The sequence below is a fragment of the Bidens hawaiensis genome, unplaced genomic scaffold (assembly GCF_021521415.1).
Source record: "Bidens hawaiensis isolate Kalapana, Puna unplaced genomic scaffold, B.hawaiensis_p1.1 tig00009139_1, whole genome shotgun sequence".
Classification (NCBI taxonomy): domain Eukaryota; kingdom Viridiplantae; phylum Streptophyta; class Magnoliopsida; order Asterales; family Asteraceae; genus Bidens; species Bidens hawaiensis.
In genome coordinates this window covers 369,093-388,192 of record NW_027491672.1, presented here as the reverse complement: position 1 = coordinate 388,192, position 19,100 = coordinate 369,093, and the positions used below count along the sequence as shown (strand labels likewise).

The 19,100-nt window shown below is 40.5% G+C and overlaps 1 protein-coding gene across 1 annotated transcript; it reads left to right on the top strand.

Annotated features, from left to right (window-relative positions):
* The first annotated feature begins 15,202 nt into the window (after positions 1 to 15,202).
* LOC143531259 (bidirectional sugar transporter SWEET4-like) lies at positions 15,203 to 17,896 on the top strand. The gene is made up of 5 exons (XM_077026592.1): positions 15,203 to 15,508; positions 15,727 to 15,763; positions 15,982 to 16,360; positions 16,568 to 16,687; positions 17,729 to 17,896. Exons 1-5 carry the CDS (start codon positions 15,466 to 15,468, stop codon positions 17,894 to 17,896), a joined length of 747 nt encoding a protein of 248 aa, XP_076882707.1. The 5' UTR covers positions 15,203 to 15,465.
* Positions 17,897 to 19,100: the final 1,204 nt, after the last annotated feature.

Below are 19,100 nucleotides of genomic sequence, written 5' to 3'. Positions count from 1 at the left end.
CGAGAAGGAGAAGGCATTCAAGGCCCTCGAGGTTGAAGTCCAGGCGCGACTCGAGGCCCGCTCCAAGGCTGCCCAAGCTGTGAATGAACAGCTTCGGCTGTCCAAGGAGACTGCGCGAAACTCAACTGAGAGGGCTGCCAAGGCTGAAGCTGTTGCTGAGCCACTTCGCGAAGAGAATGAGCAGCTTAAATGCAAATTAAAGGCTCTTCAGCATGCTCATGACGCCTTGGCAATGGAAGATGCCAAGAAGCTGCAGGAGATCCTTGACCAGAGGGGGATGCTTGACCGTACTGAAAGGAAACTCAAAAGCGTCGAAGAAGCTGCCGCCAAGGAAGTTCAACTTGCCAACCTTGATAAAAGCGGAGCCGAACGTGCTTACAAAGAAAGTCAAGCTACCCTCCAATGGCTGCTTCGAGAAGCGTTGCCTGAGGTATCTTTATCTTTTTCTTTACGCTTTCCGCTCGTAATTAGAAAATGTTCTAACTTGTAATATTCTTTTGTAGGTTGTGCGTCGGGTCCTTTCAGAGACCTCTTACGACGATGCAATGAGCGCAGCCCTCAACGCTTCTCATGAGGATGGGCAGAAGACTGGCTTCCTGCTTGGTCTAGGGTTTGCTGAGAGAGGCTTTCCGCCCTCCAACTTCCCTTTATTCAATGTTAATACTGAAGCTGCTTATGACCAAGCTGTGAATCAGTACGCTGCCTTCCCGCATCCAGTGGTGGAGAAGGTGAATGAAGCTGCTGCTGCTGATGATGGGCTAAGCATCCTTAAGGCTTTCCTTGGGCAGCCGCGCTCTGACGGTGCTGGTCCAAGCGGAGGTGGCCCTGAAGCCTGATCTTGAAGATCCCTTCCCCCTGCTAGGATAGACAGCCTTGTATAGATTTCTTTTAGGCGGGTAGTTACCCAGCCATTCTTGTAATTGATTGTGAAATATTAATCTCTTTGCGTATAAGATTGTTATTTCCTTGGGTTCTTTGCTTTATAAACTTATGACTTGCATACTTAGTTTAAATTAGCAATTTCCCAAGTGTTTAGAATAAGAACCTTTGAACGTGGTTGATGATGGGTTAAAGTTTCGCCTCCTCCTTCGTGATTGTGCGGGTAAAACCGTCACTTGCACTTGGTAGGATGGCTAATCTTTACCCTCTATCTGACCTGCGTGTAGGTTTTCCTTTTCGAAATTTCTAAGGCATTAAGTTAAACCTTTGAACGTGGTTGATAATGGACTAAAGTTTTCGCTTCCTCTTTCGTGATTGTGCGGGTGTAACCGTCACTTGCACTTAGTAGGATGGCTTTAACTTTAGACCTATATCTGACCTGCGTGTAGGTTTTTCTTATCCTTTTAAGTGTTCATAAGTTAACCTTTTAACGTGGTAGACGGTAAGTTAAGTTTGGCTTCCTTGTTCGTGATTGTGCGGGTAAGACCGTCACTTGCACTTACAAGGATGGCTAAACTTTACCTACATCTGACCTGCGTGTAGGTTTTTCTTAGAACTTTTTAACATTTTGGCGTTGTGTTTATGCGGGTATTGCCGCCTTCCACACGCAACTACTTCTTCCCGTAAGGGAAGTTCATAGGTTACAAGCTATTAATACATCATGAAAGGAGAATCATTTCCATTAGAAGTGGCTCTAGGCCTTTTCTTTACAAGTTGGAATTGATCTACATATAACATTTGCGTAATTGAGCTCCATTCCATGTTCTAGGGATGGGAGTGCCATCGAGCCTTTCGAGCCGGTACGCGCCCTTTCCCAGAACTTCTTTGATAATGTATGGCCCTTCCCAAATCGGGGCCAACTTTCCTGGGCGTTGTTGGTTCGAAGCCTCGTTGTTACGCAGTATGTAGTCTCCTTCCTTGAAGTTGCAGAGTTTTACCCGCGTGTTGTAGTATTTTTGCATTTGTCGTTTGTAGTTTTCTTCACGCACGGCGGCTAAGTCTCTGCGCTCTTCGGTTAGCATAAGGTCTAACCGTCTTTCCGCATCATTGTCTTCTGGTTGGATTAAGACCCTTGGTGAGGGTAAACCGATTTCGACTGGGATCATGGCTTCAGTGCCATAAGTGAGACTGAACGGGGTTTCTCCCGTACTGGTCTTCTTCAGCGTTCTGTTTGCCCAAAGGACGTGTGGAAGCTCGTCCCCCCAACCGGATCTATGTTCCAAGAGTCTTCTCTTTATGCCTTCGACGATGCTCTTATTTGCTCTTTCCACCTCACCGTTACCTTGCGGGTGTGCCACTGAGGTAAAGGTGTGGGTGATTTGAAGTTCTTTCAGCCAATGCTGTAGCTTCTTGTCAGCAAAGTTGGTGCCATTGTCGCTTACCAAATTCTGTGGAAGTCCAAAACGGCAAATAATAAATTCCCAAATAAATTTTTTGATATGCTTTGCGGTTGTTTGGGCTAAAGGTTTCGCTTCTATCCATTTGGTGAAGTAGTCAATGGCTACCACTAGGAACTGAACATTCCCAGCTGCTGTTGGAAATGGGCCTGTCACGTCAATGGCCCACTTCTGAAATGGCCACGAGGAAGTGACAGGAACAAGTTCATTTTTCGGGCGATGCGTGTTGGGTGCGTAAAGCTGGCAAGATCTGCATTTTCTGATGTATGCCAACGCGTCCATATGCATCCCCGGCCAGAAGTATCCCGCGTTGTTTAGCTTGGCTACCACAGCGCGGGGGCCTGCGTGTACTCCACAGATGCCTTCGTGAACCTCCCTTAGGAGGTAGTCAGCATCTTGGTTGTCCACGCATCTTAACAATGGGCCAAGAAAGTTACGTCTGTAAAGGGTGTCATTGACCAGCTGATAATTCAGTGCTTTACAGCGTAGTTTTCTTGCCTGTGACTTCGACTCTGGTAACGTTCCTGCTTCAAGGTATTTTATTATTGGGGTCATCCATGTTTCTGTACCGGTTTGGATGACACAAATTTCCTTGTGCGGGACTGATGGTGTTTCGAGGAGTTCCACGCGGATGTCCTTCCCCAAGTGGGTGAAGGCCAGTGATGCAAGCTTGCTTAACGCATCCGCAGATTTGTTTTCGCTGCGCTTGGCGTGTATCACTTTACAATCATTAAAATCGCGCATGATGGCTTTGGCTTGGGCAAGGTACAGGGCCATTGTGTCGTTCACAGCCGTGTACGTCCCGTTTATTTGGTTTGCCACTAGCATGGAATCTACGTGGGCTTCCAAATTTTTTACACCCATCTTTCGCGCAATCCTCAATCCGGCCAGGAATGCTTCATATTCAGCTTCGTTATTCGTACTTGGAAAATCCAGCCGAATAGCATAAGTATATTCCTGGCCTGCTGGATTTGTTAATTTTAACCCTGCGCCTGAACCCTCGTTACTAGCTGCTCCATCAGTGTAGAGTCGCCAGACTTCATCGATTTCGTGTGCTGGGGAGGGTTGAACCTCCTCCTGGCACTCTTTCTCCCGTGAAGCGGGGACTTCTGCAATAAAATCAGCCAGGACCTGACCTTTAATGGCTGGTCTCGGCTTGTATTGAATCGCATATTCTCCCAATTCAATTGCCCATTTGGCTAGACGTCCCGATAACTCGGGTTTGCCTAGAACATTTGAGAGTTTGAAGTTGGTGAGAATAGTGATTGGGTGACCCTGGAAATATCGTCTCAACCTGCGTGAAGCGTGTATAAGTGCCAAGACCAGTTTTTCCAGGGTAGAGTACCGGGTTTCCGCGTCTGCCAGCACGCGGCTAACATAATAGATTGGCATCTGGATGCCTTTTCGTTCTACAAGCAGGACTGCCCCGGTTGCTCTATCTGTTGCGGAGAGGTATAAGATTAACTCCTCCCCCGCTTGTGGTGCCGTGAGTGTTGGGAGTTCGATCAGGCGTGATCGAATCTCCTGAAAAGCTGCTTCCGCTTCTGGTGTCCAGCGGAAGTGCGTTTTCTTTAAACAATTTCTTAGCGTTGACACAAAAGGGAACGACCTATCCGCATGGTTTGCCAAAAAGCGGTTAAGCGCGACTAGTCGTCCATTAAGTGTTTGAGCCTGTTTTATGGTGGTAGGTGATTCCATTTTGACAATGGCTTCGACCTTTTCAGGGTTCGCTCTGAAGCCATCTTTAGTAATAATGACTCCTAAGAACTTCCCTTCTTCCACCCCAAATGAACACTTGCTCGGGTTGAGCTTCATGTTTATCTTTCTGAGCGTGTTGAAAGTTTCCTCAATGTCTTTCAACATCGCCTCTGGCTCGGGGCTTTTGATGACCAAATCATCCATATAGACTTCCAAGTTTCTCCCAATTTGGGCGTGAAACTCTTTGTCCATTAGTCGTTGGTACGTGGACCCCGCGTTCTTAAGTCCGAACGGCATCATTTTATAACAAAATGTGCCATCGGGCGTCCGAAAGGCGGTTTTGTCCTGGTCATCTACAGCCATGTGGATTTGATGGTACCCCTTATACGCATCCAAGAAGCATTTAAGGCGAAATGGTGCCACCGAATCCACCTTGAGATCAATTTCTGGCAACGGATAACAATCTTTGGGGCATGCTTTATTCAAATCTTTGAAATCTATGCACATGCGCCATTGTTTGTTATTCTTCGGTACCATTACGGGATTTGCAACCCATGTTTGATATTTGCTGACGCGCACGATGCCCGCATCAAGGAGTTCCTTGACTTGGGTTCTGCACGCGTTGGTTTGCTCGGGCCCCATTACTCTGCGCTTTTGTACGATCGGCGTAACGGCCGGATCGCATTTGAGCTTATGCTCTGCCTTTCCCCGGGGTACACCAGTCATGTCGGCTGGTGTCCACGCGAAGATGTCTGCGTTTCGCTGCAGTAAGCGCTTGAGTAAGGTGCGTGTTGGATCAACAATTGTCGGGCCAATGGTAACGGCCTGATCGGGATATTTCCCATTGAATGCCCACTGTTCAGGTTCAGTGATGGTTTGTTTGGCCATCTTCGGTTTGGGTTTAGAGGAGACAGATGCGATGCATACCTGGGGAATGCCCGTGATCATCGCTACGCCTTCAGTTGTTGGCCATCCCATCATGCCGTGGACTGAGGATACCACGGCGTTGAATCTTGCCATCCCGTCTCTCCCGAATAGGATGTCATACGTATGATGTGGTTTTTTCATCACAACAAAATCCACATCCTCCGTGCGTGAATAATTCCCATCGGTGAGAGTGACGGGGAAAGATAGGATGCCCAAGGGAGTGTTCATGCTGCCGTCAAACCCTTCCATTGAAGCGTAGACCGTCTCCAGGCGTTCCTTGTCTTCATCATCGAGCTTGTCGAAGAACTGCCTGTACATCACTGTCGACGATGCGCCATTGTCAACGAGGGTGCGGGAGGTGATGTAGTGCCCCAGCTGGCTTTTAATGATAATGGGGCCTTCTTTGTTTGGGCCTCCCGGCACTCGCGGGAAGCGCACTTCTGCTTCCTTCCATGCGCATGGTTCGGTCATCGGTCTCTTTCTTCCTCTGACCTTACCATGGACCATGTTGATGCTGATGTCGACGGGCTTTCGTCCGTTACCCCTGTACCTGTTGTCGTTCCTTCCTCCCTTCTTGATAGATGCCACGAGGTGTGCGAGCCTCCCATCCTTGACGAATGTCTCGACGATGTCCCTCAAGGATGTGCACTCCTCAGTGCTATGGCCCTTTGTCCCATGGAAGTCACAAGACTTGCTCTGATCCGCATTGGGTTTCTGTCGGATCGCTGGGGCTTTTGGCCATGGCAGTTTTTCCGTGGCAAATATCTCCGTGACGCTCTTGGTGAGTGGCGTCCAACGGTTTTTCCGGTTCGAAGGGTGCGTGTTGTCCCTTCCGCCAACCAGAGGGCGAGAGCTTGAGGGGGTGTCAAAGTTTATCCTTGACTGCCAAATACCTTGCCGCCTCTTTTTGTTTAGCCGGGCGGTTCTCACATTGTTCTCCCTTGTCCTCTGTGTGTAGAGGTTTGTATTCTGGGGGAGATCTCTTCCCAGCTGTTTCTCCGTTTCGGCGAAGCGCTTGGCTGCCGTCATTATGGCATCCCATGTGGATGGCATGCCGTCTTTACCCGTCAGAGTGCGGATAAGTTCTGGGTACTCAGCGCCCTGAATGAAAGCGGCGCGAACGAGGTCTTCGCTGATGTTGCCCAGACTCAGCTTCTTGGAGTTGAAGCGGGTGATGAAGTCCAGTAAGGATTCATCCTCTTCTCTCACACAGTTGAGGATCGTCCACTGCTCCTCAGTGTGCTTCCTCTGTTGACTAAACTGTTGACTGAACTTGTTCTGGAAGTCTGCCCAGTCATAAATGTGGTGGACCGGTAAACGGTCGAACCATGCTCTGGCTGCTCCTACCAGAGTCATCTGGAACATGTAGCACCACGTGGGTTCCGTCCAGTTACTGACGGTTGCCCCCGCAATGAACCTGTTCAGATGGTCATCTGGGTCGGATAGACCATCGTATGTGCCAATGTTGGACATTTGTTTGGCACTCCTCGGGGCGATTGCTTCTGCAATGTCCCTTGCAAATTTTGACCTTCCTGCGTTTGTAGCAGTAGGTCTAAAGGCCTTGGAGAAGTCACGCGAGCTTTTTTCCGTGACTGGTTGGAATGCTTCCCCGAAATTCCTTTTTGGCTGGGGATCCGTTTCCTTACGCTTCCCTTTCGCCCTATGGCGAGGGTTCGCGTCGGTGTCGGAGTCTTCCCTCTCGTCGTCCGAGTGCTCGTACTCACTACTCATGTTGAGGTGCTGGCGAGTACTACCGAATTCCTCAGCTTGTTGGACTGAACGCAAGCGTTCGTCCAACTCAGCCTGAAATTCTCGTTGACGTGCCTCGGCCCATGCCTTCACTTGATCAAGTGTTTGGCGAGGGGCTCGAGTTCGTTTTTCCAGCTGGGTATCAGTGAATCCCAGTGGAATATTTACTCCACTTGCCCCTACATGAGTGACTGGGGTAGTGTTCGTAAAATGTACTTCACTTGCCCCAGCTTGGGTGGCTGGGGTGGTGTTTGTAAACATTGTGTTGCCGGTGTTTACCCCAGTGGCTGGGGTTGTGGTTACCGGAATTTCTCTAGTCATCTTGGAAGTTTTGAAAAACTGGAGAAAGATGTAGTTCTAGCTTTATGCACGGATGGCGCCAATGAAGAAACACTAAGTGACCCCGGGCAGATTATAGGTAATCTGGGGGCTAAGTAATGTTTCCCACGAAGGTTAGGTCCAGCAGAGTAAGTTGTACTTCAGGGAACCTGCAAAACAGACACCGTAAGCTCGTCACTGAGAAGGGGGGGGGTTCCTCCTTGTGACCACCCTCCGGCGTGAGAATCAGTCTATATTGCTCTTTGAATATAAAAGTGTATGAATACTATTAGAGCAGTTATCAAGTAAGTTATACGAGATAGTAGATAATGAAATGATAATACCATTTGCTGTCTTTTATAGCCGAAGGTGGGTTTCCAAGGGGTTTAGCCGGCCCAACACGCTACCAACTGTAACCTATGCACGTGCCCTACCTGTGAGTGGTGGATAGGTAGCGGCTGACACAGAGCAGGCGTGCCGTGCACTCTTCGTCTTCTACCAACTGCAGGCTAGGCACGTGGTCTGGCAGGAGTTGGTGGGCAGGCGGCGGCTATTGGTCACAGTGCTGTGGCGTGCTGTCTGCCACGCTGCTGTCAGTGAGCTGTCGCATTCTTGGTCAGATCTTTTGTCTTTACCTCGTCAGGTATCACGCAAAAGATCCTCCATCATACGGACTGGCCCATTTTGGCGGGAGTTTTCCCCCTCCCGCCTTTGCTCATTCTTTCAGGTGACACTGAATATTTGTAAGTGTTAAGCCTTATGCGTGTAGCTATGCTGTGCGGGTAGCCTTCCCTGATGGCTTGTATCCGCAACTGCGGGAACAGGCGGGTTACTTTACCATTGGGAGGCTTTTCCCTGCGTATGCAGCTTGCATACTGCGCGTAGGCTTCTCTGAGCATGGTGGGTCCTGCGGGAGTAGATGGTCTTTGCGCAGACATCCCTGTTCAAGGTGAGTCATGCGGGACCAACTGGGCCCTGCTGGGACCTACCTCTTCATAATAATTAAAAAATTATAACTCGAAATATAAATCAAAAACTTAAAAAGTAGACATAATTACAAATTTTGTCCTTTAAAATAAAACGAATTACGGTTCGTGTCCTTTTCTAAGTTTCCTTGCAGGCGGTGTACTTTAAACTTTTTTTTCCTACAAGTTTTGTCCTTTACGCTAACTGGGTTAGAAAAAGTCAGTTAAATGCCCTCACGTGAGACGCATGTGAGGGAATTTTTGTCTTTTCGTCTACCCTGCAACTTCTTCTTCCTCTTTTCTTCTTCATTTTTGCAGATCTCTCTCTCTTTCTCCCCCCCCCCCTTCTGTCTCTCTCTGTTTAAACCACCACCACACCACTAACGGCCACCGGAGACCATGTTAATCGCAACCACCACGTACAACCGCTCACTCTCCGCCGGGTAATCCTCCAGCCTCGTCCCGCCGTACACCGTCGCCTTCTTCTGCACCTCCAACACCACGCCGGACTTCAACCATATTGTTGCTGTTAAGTACTTCCCCGGCAGGAACACCACGCGCCCGCCGCCGGCGGATGAGCACGCGTCGATGGCGGACTGGATTGGTACGGTGTCGTAGTGGATGCCGTCGCCGATGGCGCCGAAAGCGGTGACGGAGATGGTGATGTTATTATTGTTAGGGTTAGGGTTTGAGACTGAAGGAAGCTGGAGAAATGATGACGTTGATTGTGTGGAGATGATGAGGATTAAAGTGGATGATAAAATGAACAAGGAATGGAGGTTAAGAGTTATCGGCATTTTTTCCGGCGCCGGTGTACGGTGGTTGCCGGCGGAGTTGAGGATTTTGTTTCCGGAAAGATGGTTCGAGTTTAGAACAATGGAGTTCAGGGACGGAATGCCGGAAAGTTGCGGTGGGATTTCACCGAAAAGATTATTATTACTCAAATCAAGTTCGGTCAAATGGGAAAGACGCGAAACATCAGCAGGGATTTCGGAACTCAAACTGTTCGAACCCAAATCGAGAACCTGAAGAGCGGAACAATTACCAATCTCGGGTGGAATGCCGCCAGAGACGTTATTATTCGATAACGACAGAACAACCAACGACTTCAAAAAAACAAAAGTCGCAGGAACGTGACCCGAAAACAAATTCGAAGACAGGTTCAAGTACCGCCACTTACTTAGATTTGGATTGAGATCTGCAAAAATGAAGAAGAAAAGAGGAAGAAGAAGTTGCAGGGTAGACGAAAAGACAAAAATGCCCTCACATGCGTCTCACGTGAGGGCATTTAACTGACTTTTTCTAACCCAGTTAGCGTAAAGGACAAAACTTGTAGGAAAAAAAAGTTTAAAGTACACCACCTGCAAGGAAACTTAGAAAAGGACACGAACCGTAATTCGTCTTATTTTAAAGGACAAAATTTGTAATTCTGTCTAAAAAGTAAAAATACCAAAAAGTTTCCTCCGTTTTTCTCGTTCCATAAAAAAAAAACTCGAGAAATGTCAACCCGTTTTGACCAGTTTCATTCACTTTCTTTTTTTAGTTTGACCCATTCTAACCCATCTTATACATTTTGATACAACCCATTCAACCCATGGGTCAAGATTGACACCCATAATTCACTACATGGAAGGAAGGTTGAAATCCTTTAGTTGATGGTATTTGACAGAAAACTTACCATCTTTAGTTCCATATTTATCTAACCAAACACATTTCGAAATTCCAATGAATTCTAGCCAACTAAACAGCCCCAATTAAACTATCATGTATTACCTACTAGAAACATTATTAAAAATTGTTACTTTTCCTTTTCTTAGGATTTAGTTTAGAATTGCTTAACGAGTATCATGGTTATTATAGACTTATAGTTGAACCAAGTACCGAATCAAGAAGAAATTCACGGGTATCCCAAAAAATATTTGGACATAGGGGTGCCATAAAATTTGCTCGAGGGTATCCGGTACATAAAACGAAGAAGAAAGAAGAAGGAACTGCACTAATTTTGTACTTCACCGACAAAGTTGAGGGGTAGCCCGGACTACTCCTAAGCCCTTCACGCATCCGCCTCTGCTCAAACCAGTTTTAGTTCGGGCTCGAGCTGGAAAATAAAACCAAGCTATAATAGTTTACACTGATTGGTTTTAACCCCAAAACCAAACTAATCTTTTTATTTAAAAGGCAACCATTACACTCTGAAGGTCCACCAACATTTGCCTTACTTGAAATATAATGAATAAATGATCAGTTTCCATTAAATTTCAAATCAACTATAATTAAATTAGGTAATAGTTACTTCAAAGAGTCTCAAAACCATCATGTCACATTTGAAGTGAGAAATGGACGGTATGAAGCTGTGACAGATTCATGAAATTTTCTCACATGTGTCGGAATTTTTTTCAATTGACATGGGGTCTAGAATTTTACAATGTAATAGTACTAAAAAAAAGTTTTTCACAGGAACGACCGACCCCCTACCACAAGGGTAGGTCTGCGTCTGGTAGGGAGGAAGTCACATTCAGAAGTAGATTTATGGATACATCATGGGAAGAACATGGCCACAATCTAAACTCAAAGGAATACAAGTGTACATTGGATCACATAAAACATTGGAAAGTGGAAACATTCTCATTGGAAACCTTTTCATGTCAAACCACTATCCATCTTCCAAACATTTTATCTTCAACTATGCATGTTTTCAGTGTCTTCTAGTCATCTTCCTAGCCTATTAATAGTTACCGGAATTTTCAATATTTATTTTTAAAAGGTAGGAAAAACAAGTATATATGTTTGAACTCATAAGATAATCGGTCGATCACATATCTAAGTTAATCAAGCTCTATGCAGTCTTTTTGTCATGTTGTAGTGTAATTTGGCCTTCGGTAATCAAATCAGGGCCTTCTCCGAAAATCATTAAATCTTTTGAGTCGAGGGCGAGAAAAAGTTGACTAATGTTACTCTAAGGTCGAACTCAACTCAATATACGACTTAAGTTTTTAACTTGTTTTTCATCAAGAATCCATTTTACATGATTATTATACTTAAATCTTAATTATTTTTTGTTTGCACCCTAAACTTTTTTTGGAAAGGCCAAGAGGCCCAAGAGTATATTAAAAGGAGAAAGAGGATAACTTACAAGACGCAAGAAGCCCAACAACATACAAGAAAATAAAAATGCACGTTATAAGGCGGAAAATTTTTTCTCTCCATTATTTTTTTCATTAAAAAGGAGAAGTATTAAGTTTTTAAAAAGGAGATGTCTTTTTCCTAAAAGATGTAATGAGGTATCATGTCTGATCATTTGGGCTTAAGGTGTCAATAATTTGTAGGTCAAAACATCAACATCAAACATCTTTAAAAGTGACCCAACGGGCCAGCAGCACTAAGCACTTTAACAGTTTAACGTGTCTCTAGATACGGCCCACGAAAATAAAGATAAAAAAGTTGAAGTCAATGAGTCAACACTTGCGGAAAAAGTATTACAGGTCTTATCATATAATATTGGTTTCATTTGATTTTAGGCTTTTTTTTTTATTATTATTTTAAGTCTAACAATGCTAGATTCATTTGAAATTCGGTTCTCAATTTAAATATATCTAACAGATTCGTTTCGAGTAACATGAATTTGTATAATACATCTTTCGGGTTATGTCCAAGTGTTTTTATATCATATATAACTAAGTTAGAAACTCCGTATACACATGTTTTTGAATAATTTTGATACAACTTATTAAAATATTATGTGAAGCATATTTTTTTTCCTAGCTTGTTCTGGCTTTCAACGCCAAGAAATCTTGACGGCCCAAGAGGGTACTACCCCAAGCCAAGGTCTGTGGGCAGCTCCCCACACAGGGTTCAATTAACGTGCGTCTCACTACTCATTTATTCATTCCTTCAATTTTCTTTCTTTAATAAAACTCGGGAACATATGCTTAATAAAAAAAACTAATTCATAGTTAATTGCCTCTAATTGCTTTTCATATGGTTGCTTTTATCAGCAAGAACTGATCACATCAACATGAATATATCATAAGATTCATAATTATCAGCAAACCAATCATATACTAAGAGATTGAGTTTTTCACTATGCTTCAACACATGAATAGCAAATTTTGATGATAATACGGTTGTAAATAATAAATCTTGTTTAAACGTTTTTAGAAGTTTCTTTGAATTTGTATGATTGATAGAAGGTTGCATGAATATATCGGTCGTATGTTGGTACTAATTATAGTAGCAAGTTGCTACAAATCATCAGTTGTATCTCATATCAGCAACCTAATCCATCAGTGCAGTTGAAATCATCAACGACTGGTTATCAATTACCACTAACAAGCATTGAGCCAATCATACATGACCATCAACAGTTCTTAGTTATTGCTAAGGGGTTTTCGTATGGTTTCTCAATAGAATGGAATAGAATAATTCATTGTTTGGAAATGGAAAAAATAGTGTTTGGTTGCTCAATAAAATTGAATTATCCATTACACATTGAATATCATTCCATCAAAAACACTACTTCCTACCCCCTTCTTTTTTTTTCATTTCATTCATCACTCACCATACTTTCTCAACAACACCATAACCTAAAAACAACAACCACCACCACCATCGCCACCGTCGTCGTCTCCACCACCACCTCCACCACCATAGCCGCCGCCACCACCACCACCTTACCACCAGCGCTACCACTGCCATCACCTTTGTCACCGTAACAACCACAACCATTGTCACCGTAACCACCACAAATCATTGTCATCATCGTCGTCTGACCATCACAGCCACCACCACTGCCTGACCTCCACCACCGTCATCGCCACCCTACCATCATCATCACTACCAATGCTACCATCGCTTAACCACCGCCACCCCTCCCACCACCACAACCATCGCCCTTTGTCGCTTGGTCGCCACTATCACCACCGACGCCACCATCATTTTCGTCACCTGAGCTGCCACCAACGTCGCCATTGCAACTTTTTTGTTAAAAAAATTACTTTGAGATAAAAGTGTTTTTATTATTTCTATTTCATTCTTACTTTTTTTATATACCAAACAACACTAACTAATAATTACTTTTATTTTCACAAGTTAAATAAACAAGAAAAAGGAATGATAATGATCCATTTCATTCAATTCCCCCTTTCATTCCATTATCTCTAACCAAACAAATTAGATAACCGTTAGGTAGTGTTTGGTATGAAGTAATGATAGACGAAATGAAATGAATCATTTCAAAGGAATGAAATAAAACATGTTTGGTTGTTATTCATTAATGGAATGAATCATTTCTAAGGAATGCAATTCCTTCCATATATAACATTTTTCATTCCTTAGTAAAATATGGTTTTTCTTTTATTTCTTCTAGGAATGGAATGGAAAATGATCAATAATAATAATAATAATGAATAATAATAATAATAACGAATATTATTATTATTATTCATTATTATTAATAGGAAAATTAGATTTTAATAATCCCTATTGAATGGTATTGGCCGATAATAATCCTTATTCATTTTATCGCCATTGGCGGTCCCAAATTCAAAAAAGTTGGCCCCAATGGTCCCCCGTTAAAAAGGACTTAACGACGTTATATTTTTTTCCGAATTTCAAACTAACTTTTTAGGGCTATTAATCGGAAGGAAGATACAAGTTAAATGATATAAAACTTAGCTCCAAACAATGATTCAAACGACTTGATTTTGGTTAATTGTAAGTTCAAACACCCAAATTAAAGTATTGTTTCGTCATTTTGAAGCACTGTTTTGAACTATGTTTACACCAATGACTCGTATCCTCCTAACGATCAAAAGCCCTACACCATTGGTTTGAAATTCAGAAAAAACTATAACGCCGTTAAGTCAATTTTAACAGGGGACCATTGGAGGCCAACTTTTTTGAATTTGGGACCGCCAGTGGCGATAAAATGAATAGAAATTATTATCGGTAAATATCATGTAATAAGGATTATTAAAATCCAATTTTCCTTATTATTATTATTATTATTACTACTACTACTACTACTACTACTACTACTACTACTACTACTACTACTACTCCTCCTCCTCCTCCTATTGTTATTTTATCGTCATCATTATTATTTTATTATAGTATAAATATTATTAAATTATAATTGTTTTTATTTTTTTATTACTATCACATTATCTTATTATTGTTTTATTAATTGACAAAAAAAATATTATGATTGAATAGTTTACAATTTAATAAAATAATAATAACAAAATGATTATTCGTTTCATTCCTATGTGTTAACTAAATAAGACATTTGAATAGTAATGATTCATTTCATTCATTTGATCATTCCATTCCCTCATTCATTTCATTACCCCATACTAAAAAGACTCATTGTTTCTCCGGTGGTAATCGAGTTGAATTTCTTAAAATATCAATTTGACAGTGATTTATACACAATTTAAGAAGATTTCCAGACCCTCACGAATTACAAACCTTACATTATTTCCTAATAAGTTCCCACAAAACATCTAATCACACATAATAATGTTATTGAACAAGTCACCTTCTCTTAAACCATGATCATTAGCTCATGAGTACACGTCTCATTAATTAAAACCTAATATAAGATCAAATCCATTAGTCACCGCATAACCTGGATAAATTAACCCCCTAAAGTTACACCATTAACATAGTAAAAATTAATTGAATATACATATCTAGATAAAAACAAAACCACATTTTTGTTGGATGTTACCAAATAACAGATATTAGTCGTTATACTAGAACAACCTAACCTATATGAGTTGTCAGGTGTGGACGGCGGAGTTACGTAAACCATTAGGATGCACCTTATGACAGTAAAATATTTTGTGGTATTTATAGCATCAAGGAAAACTACTTACAATCTCACACACACATATATAATGTTGTTATTACTAATAATTTACTTTATCTTGGTGTTTATTTGTTTTTTTGATTCGTACAACGTATCGTATCGTATGCTGTTTCGTCGTTAGATAATTTTACGAAGGAAAAATGTTTTCTGATCGAAATTAGTGGCCATTCTTTTTTGGTTTCGTTGCAACGAATTATCAAAAGATTTGCGACGGAAACCATTTGTCACAATTGTACGCAATTTTAAAACTTTTTTTTTTCACTTCTGTAGTTTTTCTTGTTAACTTAAAAATCTCATAATGTAAACACAAAATTTCTACAAATTCATAATTTAAGAAGTTATCATAATATAATTATCACCAAACAAACTAATTAAAAGATTTGATTATTTAAATTGGTTTTGATTAGAGTAAGGAGTACCATTAAAACTAGAAAACATGTTACACAAGCTTATCATGCCTTTTGCTAAAATTCTTTAGAAGGGTAGTCATGTCTTTTCACAAATTTTGATGATTTATAAATTGGAGCATTTGAAAGAATGAAACCCACTCAAATTAACAGCTCCTTCCTTATTTTGCAAGGAACAATTCTTATTCTTAGCCATGGTTTCTGAAGAAACTGTCCGTACAACACTTGGTGTCGTAGGTACAAACTCTTTAACCGTGTGTATTTAGCGGTAACTACATGATGAATGTATCGTGTTTAATGCAAATTATGAAAATGTCACCATGTTTCATGTATACACTAGTAAATACAACATCTTTTATGTTGGATACAAAAGATAACCACATTTTTAACTGGTTTATAACTTTTTATTGTTCGTATTAAATAATTGATATATAGTTTGTGTTTGATTTTGTCAGGGAACGCCATTTCAGTGATTTTGTTCTTATCAACCGTGTAAGATTTATATCTATAAAAAGTTAATATGATTCCATTTTTATTTTATTTTTAACGGGTGTTTTTTTTGTTACTTATGGGATTTGAACCTTGCCATTTAAAAAAAATAAAGTTTTATCCAACACCTTAATATCCCTAGGCCAATTGCCCTTTAGTGTTAGCATTATTCTGAAGAGTGTTAATATACTTATTGTTGTTTTTAACTTGTATTAATCTAGACCAACATTTTATCGTATATGGAAGAAAGGAAGTGTAGAACAATATTCACCAGTTCCATATTTGGCTGCTGTTTTCAACTGTGGATTGTGGGTGTTATATGGAATGCCATTTGTGCACCCAAATAGCTTGCTCGTGTCAACTACCAATGGAGCCGGGGCTGTGATTGAGCTCGGCTACTTGGTCATCTTTCTCATGTATTCTGACACGAGAAAGAGGCTTCGTGTAGCACTAATGATGCTACTTGAGGTTTTAGTCTTTGGTGGACTCACTATATTTGTACTAACCGTGGTGCACACAACACACATGCGATCTATTATCGTTGGAGGCATAGGTGCTGCGGCTAATATCCTTATGTATGCTTCACCGTTATCTGTTATGGTATGTCGTATATATACATATATAAATATAAATGAAAGGTTAACTAGTTGATACATATAAATGCTATAGAACATAGGTGTGTATATATTTTTATTAAACTAAAACAATATTATTGTATCTTTATGTTTTTAATGGTAGGTTATAATCTCATATATTACACGGTTGAATTTTTATAAATCTTTACTAATCGGCAGTTTGGTAATGCAGAAATTGGTGATCACAACCAAAAGTGTGGAGTACATGCCTTTTCTACTTTCGTTGTTTTGCTTTAGTAATGGCCTTTGTTGGTTCTTGTATGCCCTTTTTCCATTTGATCCCTTCATGGCGGTAATCCTTTCTTCTATACAAAATGTCATACGCATTTTGTGCGTATAACATTTTTATATTTTGAGTCAAATATGTTTAAATCGATCTAGATTAAAAAAGGTTTTATTAACTTAAAAACTAAGTTATGTCAAAAAGCTAGAAAACATCCAAGTTAAATCCAAATAGAGATAACATATACCACTTCTTACGAGCATTCACATCATCTCCATCATATTTCACTCTATCATGTAACTAAAAATAATAAATTTCAACCTTTATCTCTCGTTTTATAAACCCCGCACATTTCATTCCCTATTTTTACTCCTTTTTTTTACTCACAAACATTTATTTTATTATTTTTCTCGATTTTATGCACTCACATAAATTTGATGGAAGATGAATTAGTAGTTTTTCATACATGAAAAGTTATTGTAGCAACTTTTCATAATTTCGGGTTAAAAAAATGAAATGTTGGAAGAGATGTAGTGTGTTTTTGGAATATTTTTATATTTTAAAGATGGAGGATGGTTTGATCGACGGGTTATGAATGATTTAAGTTAAATCTTATTGTTTAAAAATATAATATTATTATATATACAGTTTTTTTAGTCGTAATTTAACACTTTAAGTATATGTATTTTCGAGTATAAAACAAATGTTGCGTTTTACTCTTCCTAAAACTTACTTGATTTGGGTTGTTATATGCATTCAAATCAAATTTCGCAAATCAGAAATTAATTATAACCCGTTGGATAATAATAATGCATACCAACAATTTTAACTAATAACACTTTTAGCTTTCATTATTATTGACAATGGCAACCCTCTCGCGTAAATATCATATATCTCCACTTGATTTCGCTCATCATGGATGTTTGTTTCTCTTAGCTCATCATTAGTTTGAGTGAAATTGAGTGGAAATCAACATATTCTCATGTGAGGTGTATTGTTCTTGCAACGAAAATTAAAGTCAACGGTGTAATTATCAAATTGTAGGTACGAATTATATCGTTAAGGTTTTATTTGCCTGTGTTAAATTATGTATGGATTATTATCGTTCAGATACCTAACGGGACCGGTGCACTTCTTGGCATTATACAACTGATCCTCTATGCAACCTTCTATAAATCCACAAAGAGAATGTTGGCAGCAAGAAAAGAGAAATCGGATTTGGGCTTGGCTGTAATGGGCCCATCAACAGTGCATAATGGCAATGCCAATAGTGCTTGAACCGTTGGCACAATGGGCCACAACCCGCTTTCTTTGGAGTTTGGACTATTTAAAGAGACAATGTGTCTGTCTAGTCAATTAAGAATTTTATTTAAAAAAAATAAAAGTTGTGTCATATTAATATTGTTTGATTTAGCTGAGTTCGATTATAAATTTATACTTTATAGTTTCAAAAGGTCATGCCAGCATGTAAATATAAATAACATTATTTTAAATTTATATGGTTTTACTTGTAAAATAAACCAATAAAAGGAAATCTCTCAAACACTTCTTTTCAAAAAAAAAAAAAAAAGGAGAGAAGGTGATGTTAGTGTTTGGTGATTTTGAAATTGCAACCTGGGTTATTAAGAGAATTAATTGTATGATAACTTTCAGTGTGCACTCCGTACATCCCTACTTGCTTAATGTTTATTGTGATACATTGTCGACCAATTAATTCAATTACACTAATATACTAACAATTAGTGGTACTAATCTGTTTGGAAATCTTGTGCTGGGCCATTATGATGTATGATCGATCAGAAAATAACTTCTAAATCAATCAGCATGTTTCTAAAACTTACCCATTCAGAATCTGTCTATGAACCGACTTCAATTTAATAATGGAAGGAATTGGTTCAAATCTCACTTGAGACAAAAAAAAATAGGGGGCTAAGTTGGGCCAGGGGTTCTCTCATCTGTAGATGGGTTTCCTCCTGAAGGTGGAATGAAGATAACCGAGTGGGTTAGTGAATTGTGTGTGATACAAATTGGTTGTTCAAAAAAAATCAAGATGTTTTATAAGTGAACTAGACAAACTCCATCTCTAATCAATTCGGAAGTAGCCTCTTAATAGAATCATTAAAGCGTTGTGTGGTGGGCGGCAAATATGGGTCGACAAGGGCGAGAACAACGCCCCCTGGCTACAAATGGGCGACAAGTGGGGTGGGTGGGGGGTTGACAAATCTACATTGCCTTGTATATGTGTGTGTTTGTCAAAAAGTAATAAAAAAAGGGGGGACGATTTTTGGGATGCAATACCACCCTATTGGACTATATATCACCATCTTAACCACGTGTTAAAAATTCTCCCATGTTGTAACCCTAAGAGGCTACCAACAAATGATTGACAAAAGTACATCATCATAATCATCATAGTACTCAGTATATCCCACCAATAGCAAAGTTATGGTATGGTATGAGAAGAGTAAGATGTAGACAGTCT

Bases quoted from the DNA above. Each gene is read 5' to 3' on its own strand.
- LOC143531259 (XM_077026592.1), top strand. From the start codon at position 15,466: ATGGTTTCTGAAGAAACTGTCCGTACAACACTTGGTGTCGTAG. The intron at 15,764-15,981 runs GTAAGATTTATA...GTATTAATCTAG, and splicing joins ATTTTGTTCTTATCAACCGT to ACCAACATTTTATCGTATAT. The intron at 16,688-17,728 runs GTAATCCTTTCT...ATTATCGTTCAG, and splicing joins CATTTGATCCCTTCATGGCG to ATACCTAACGGGACCGGTGC.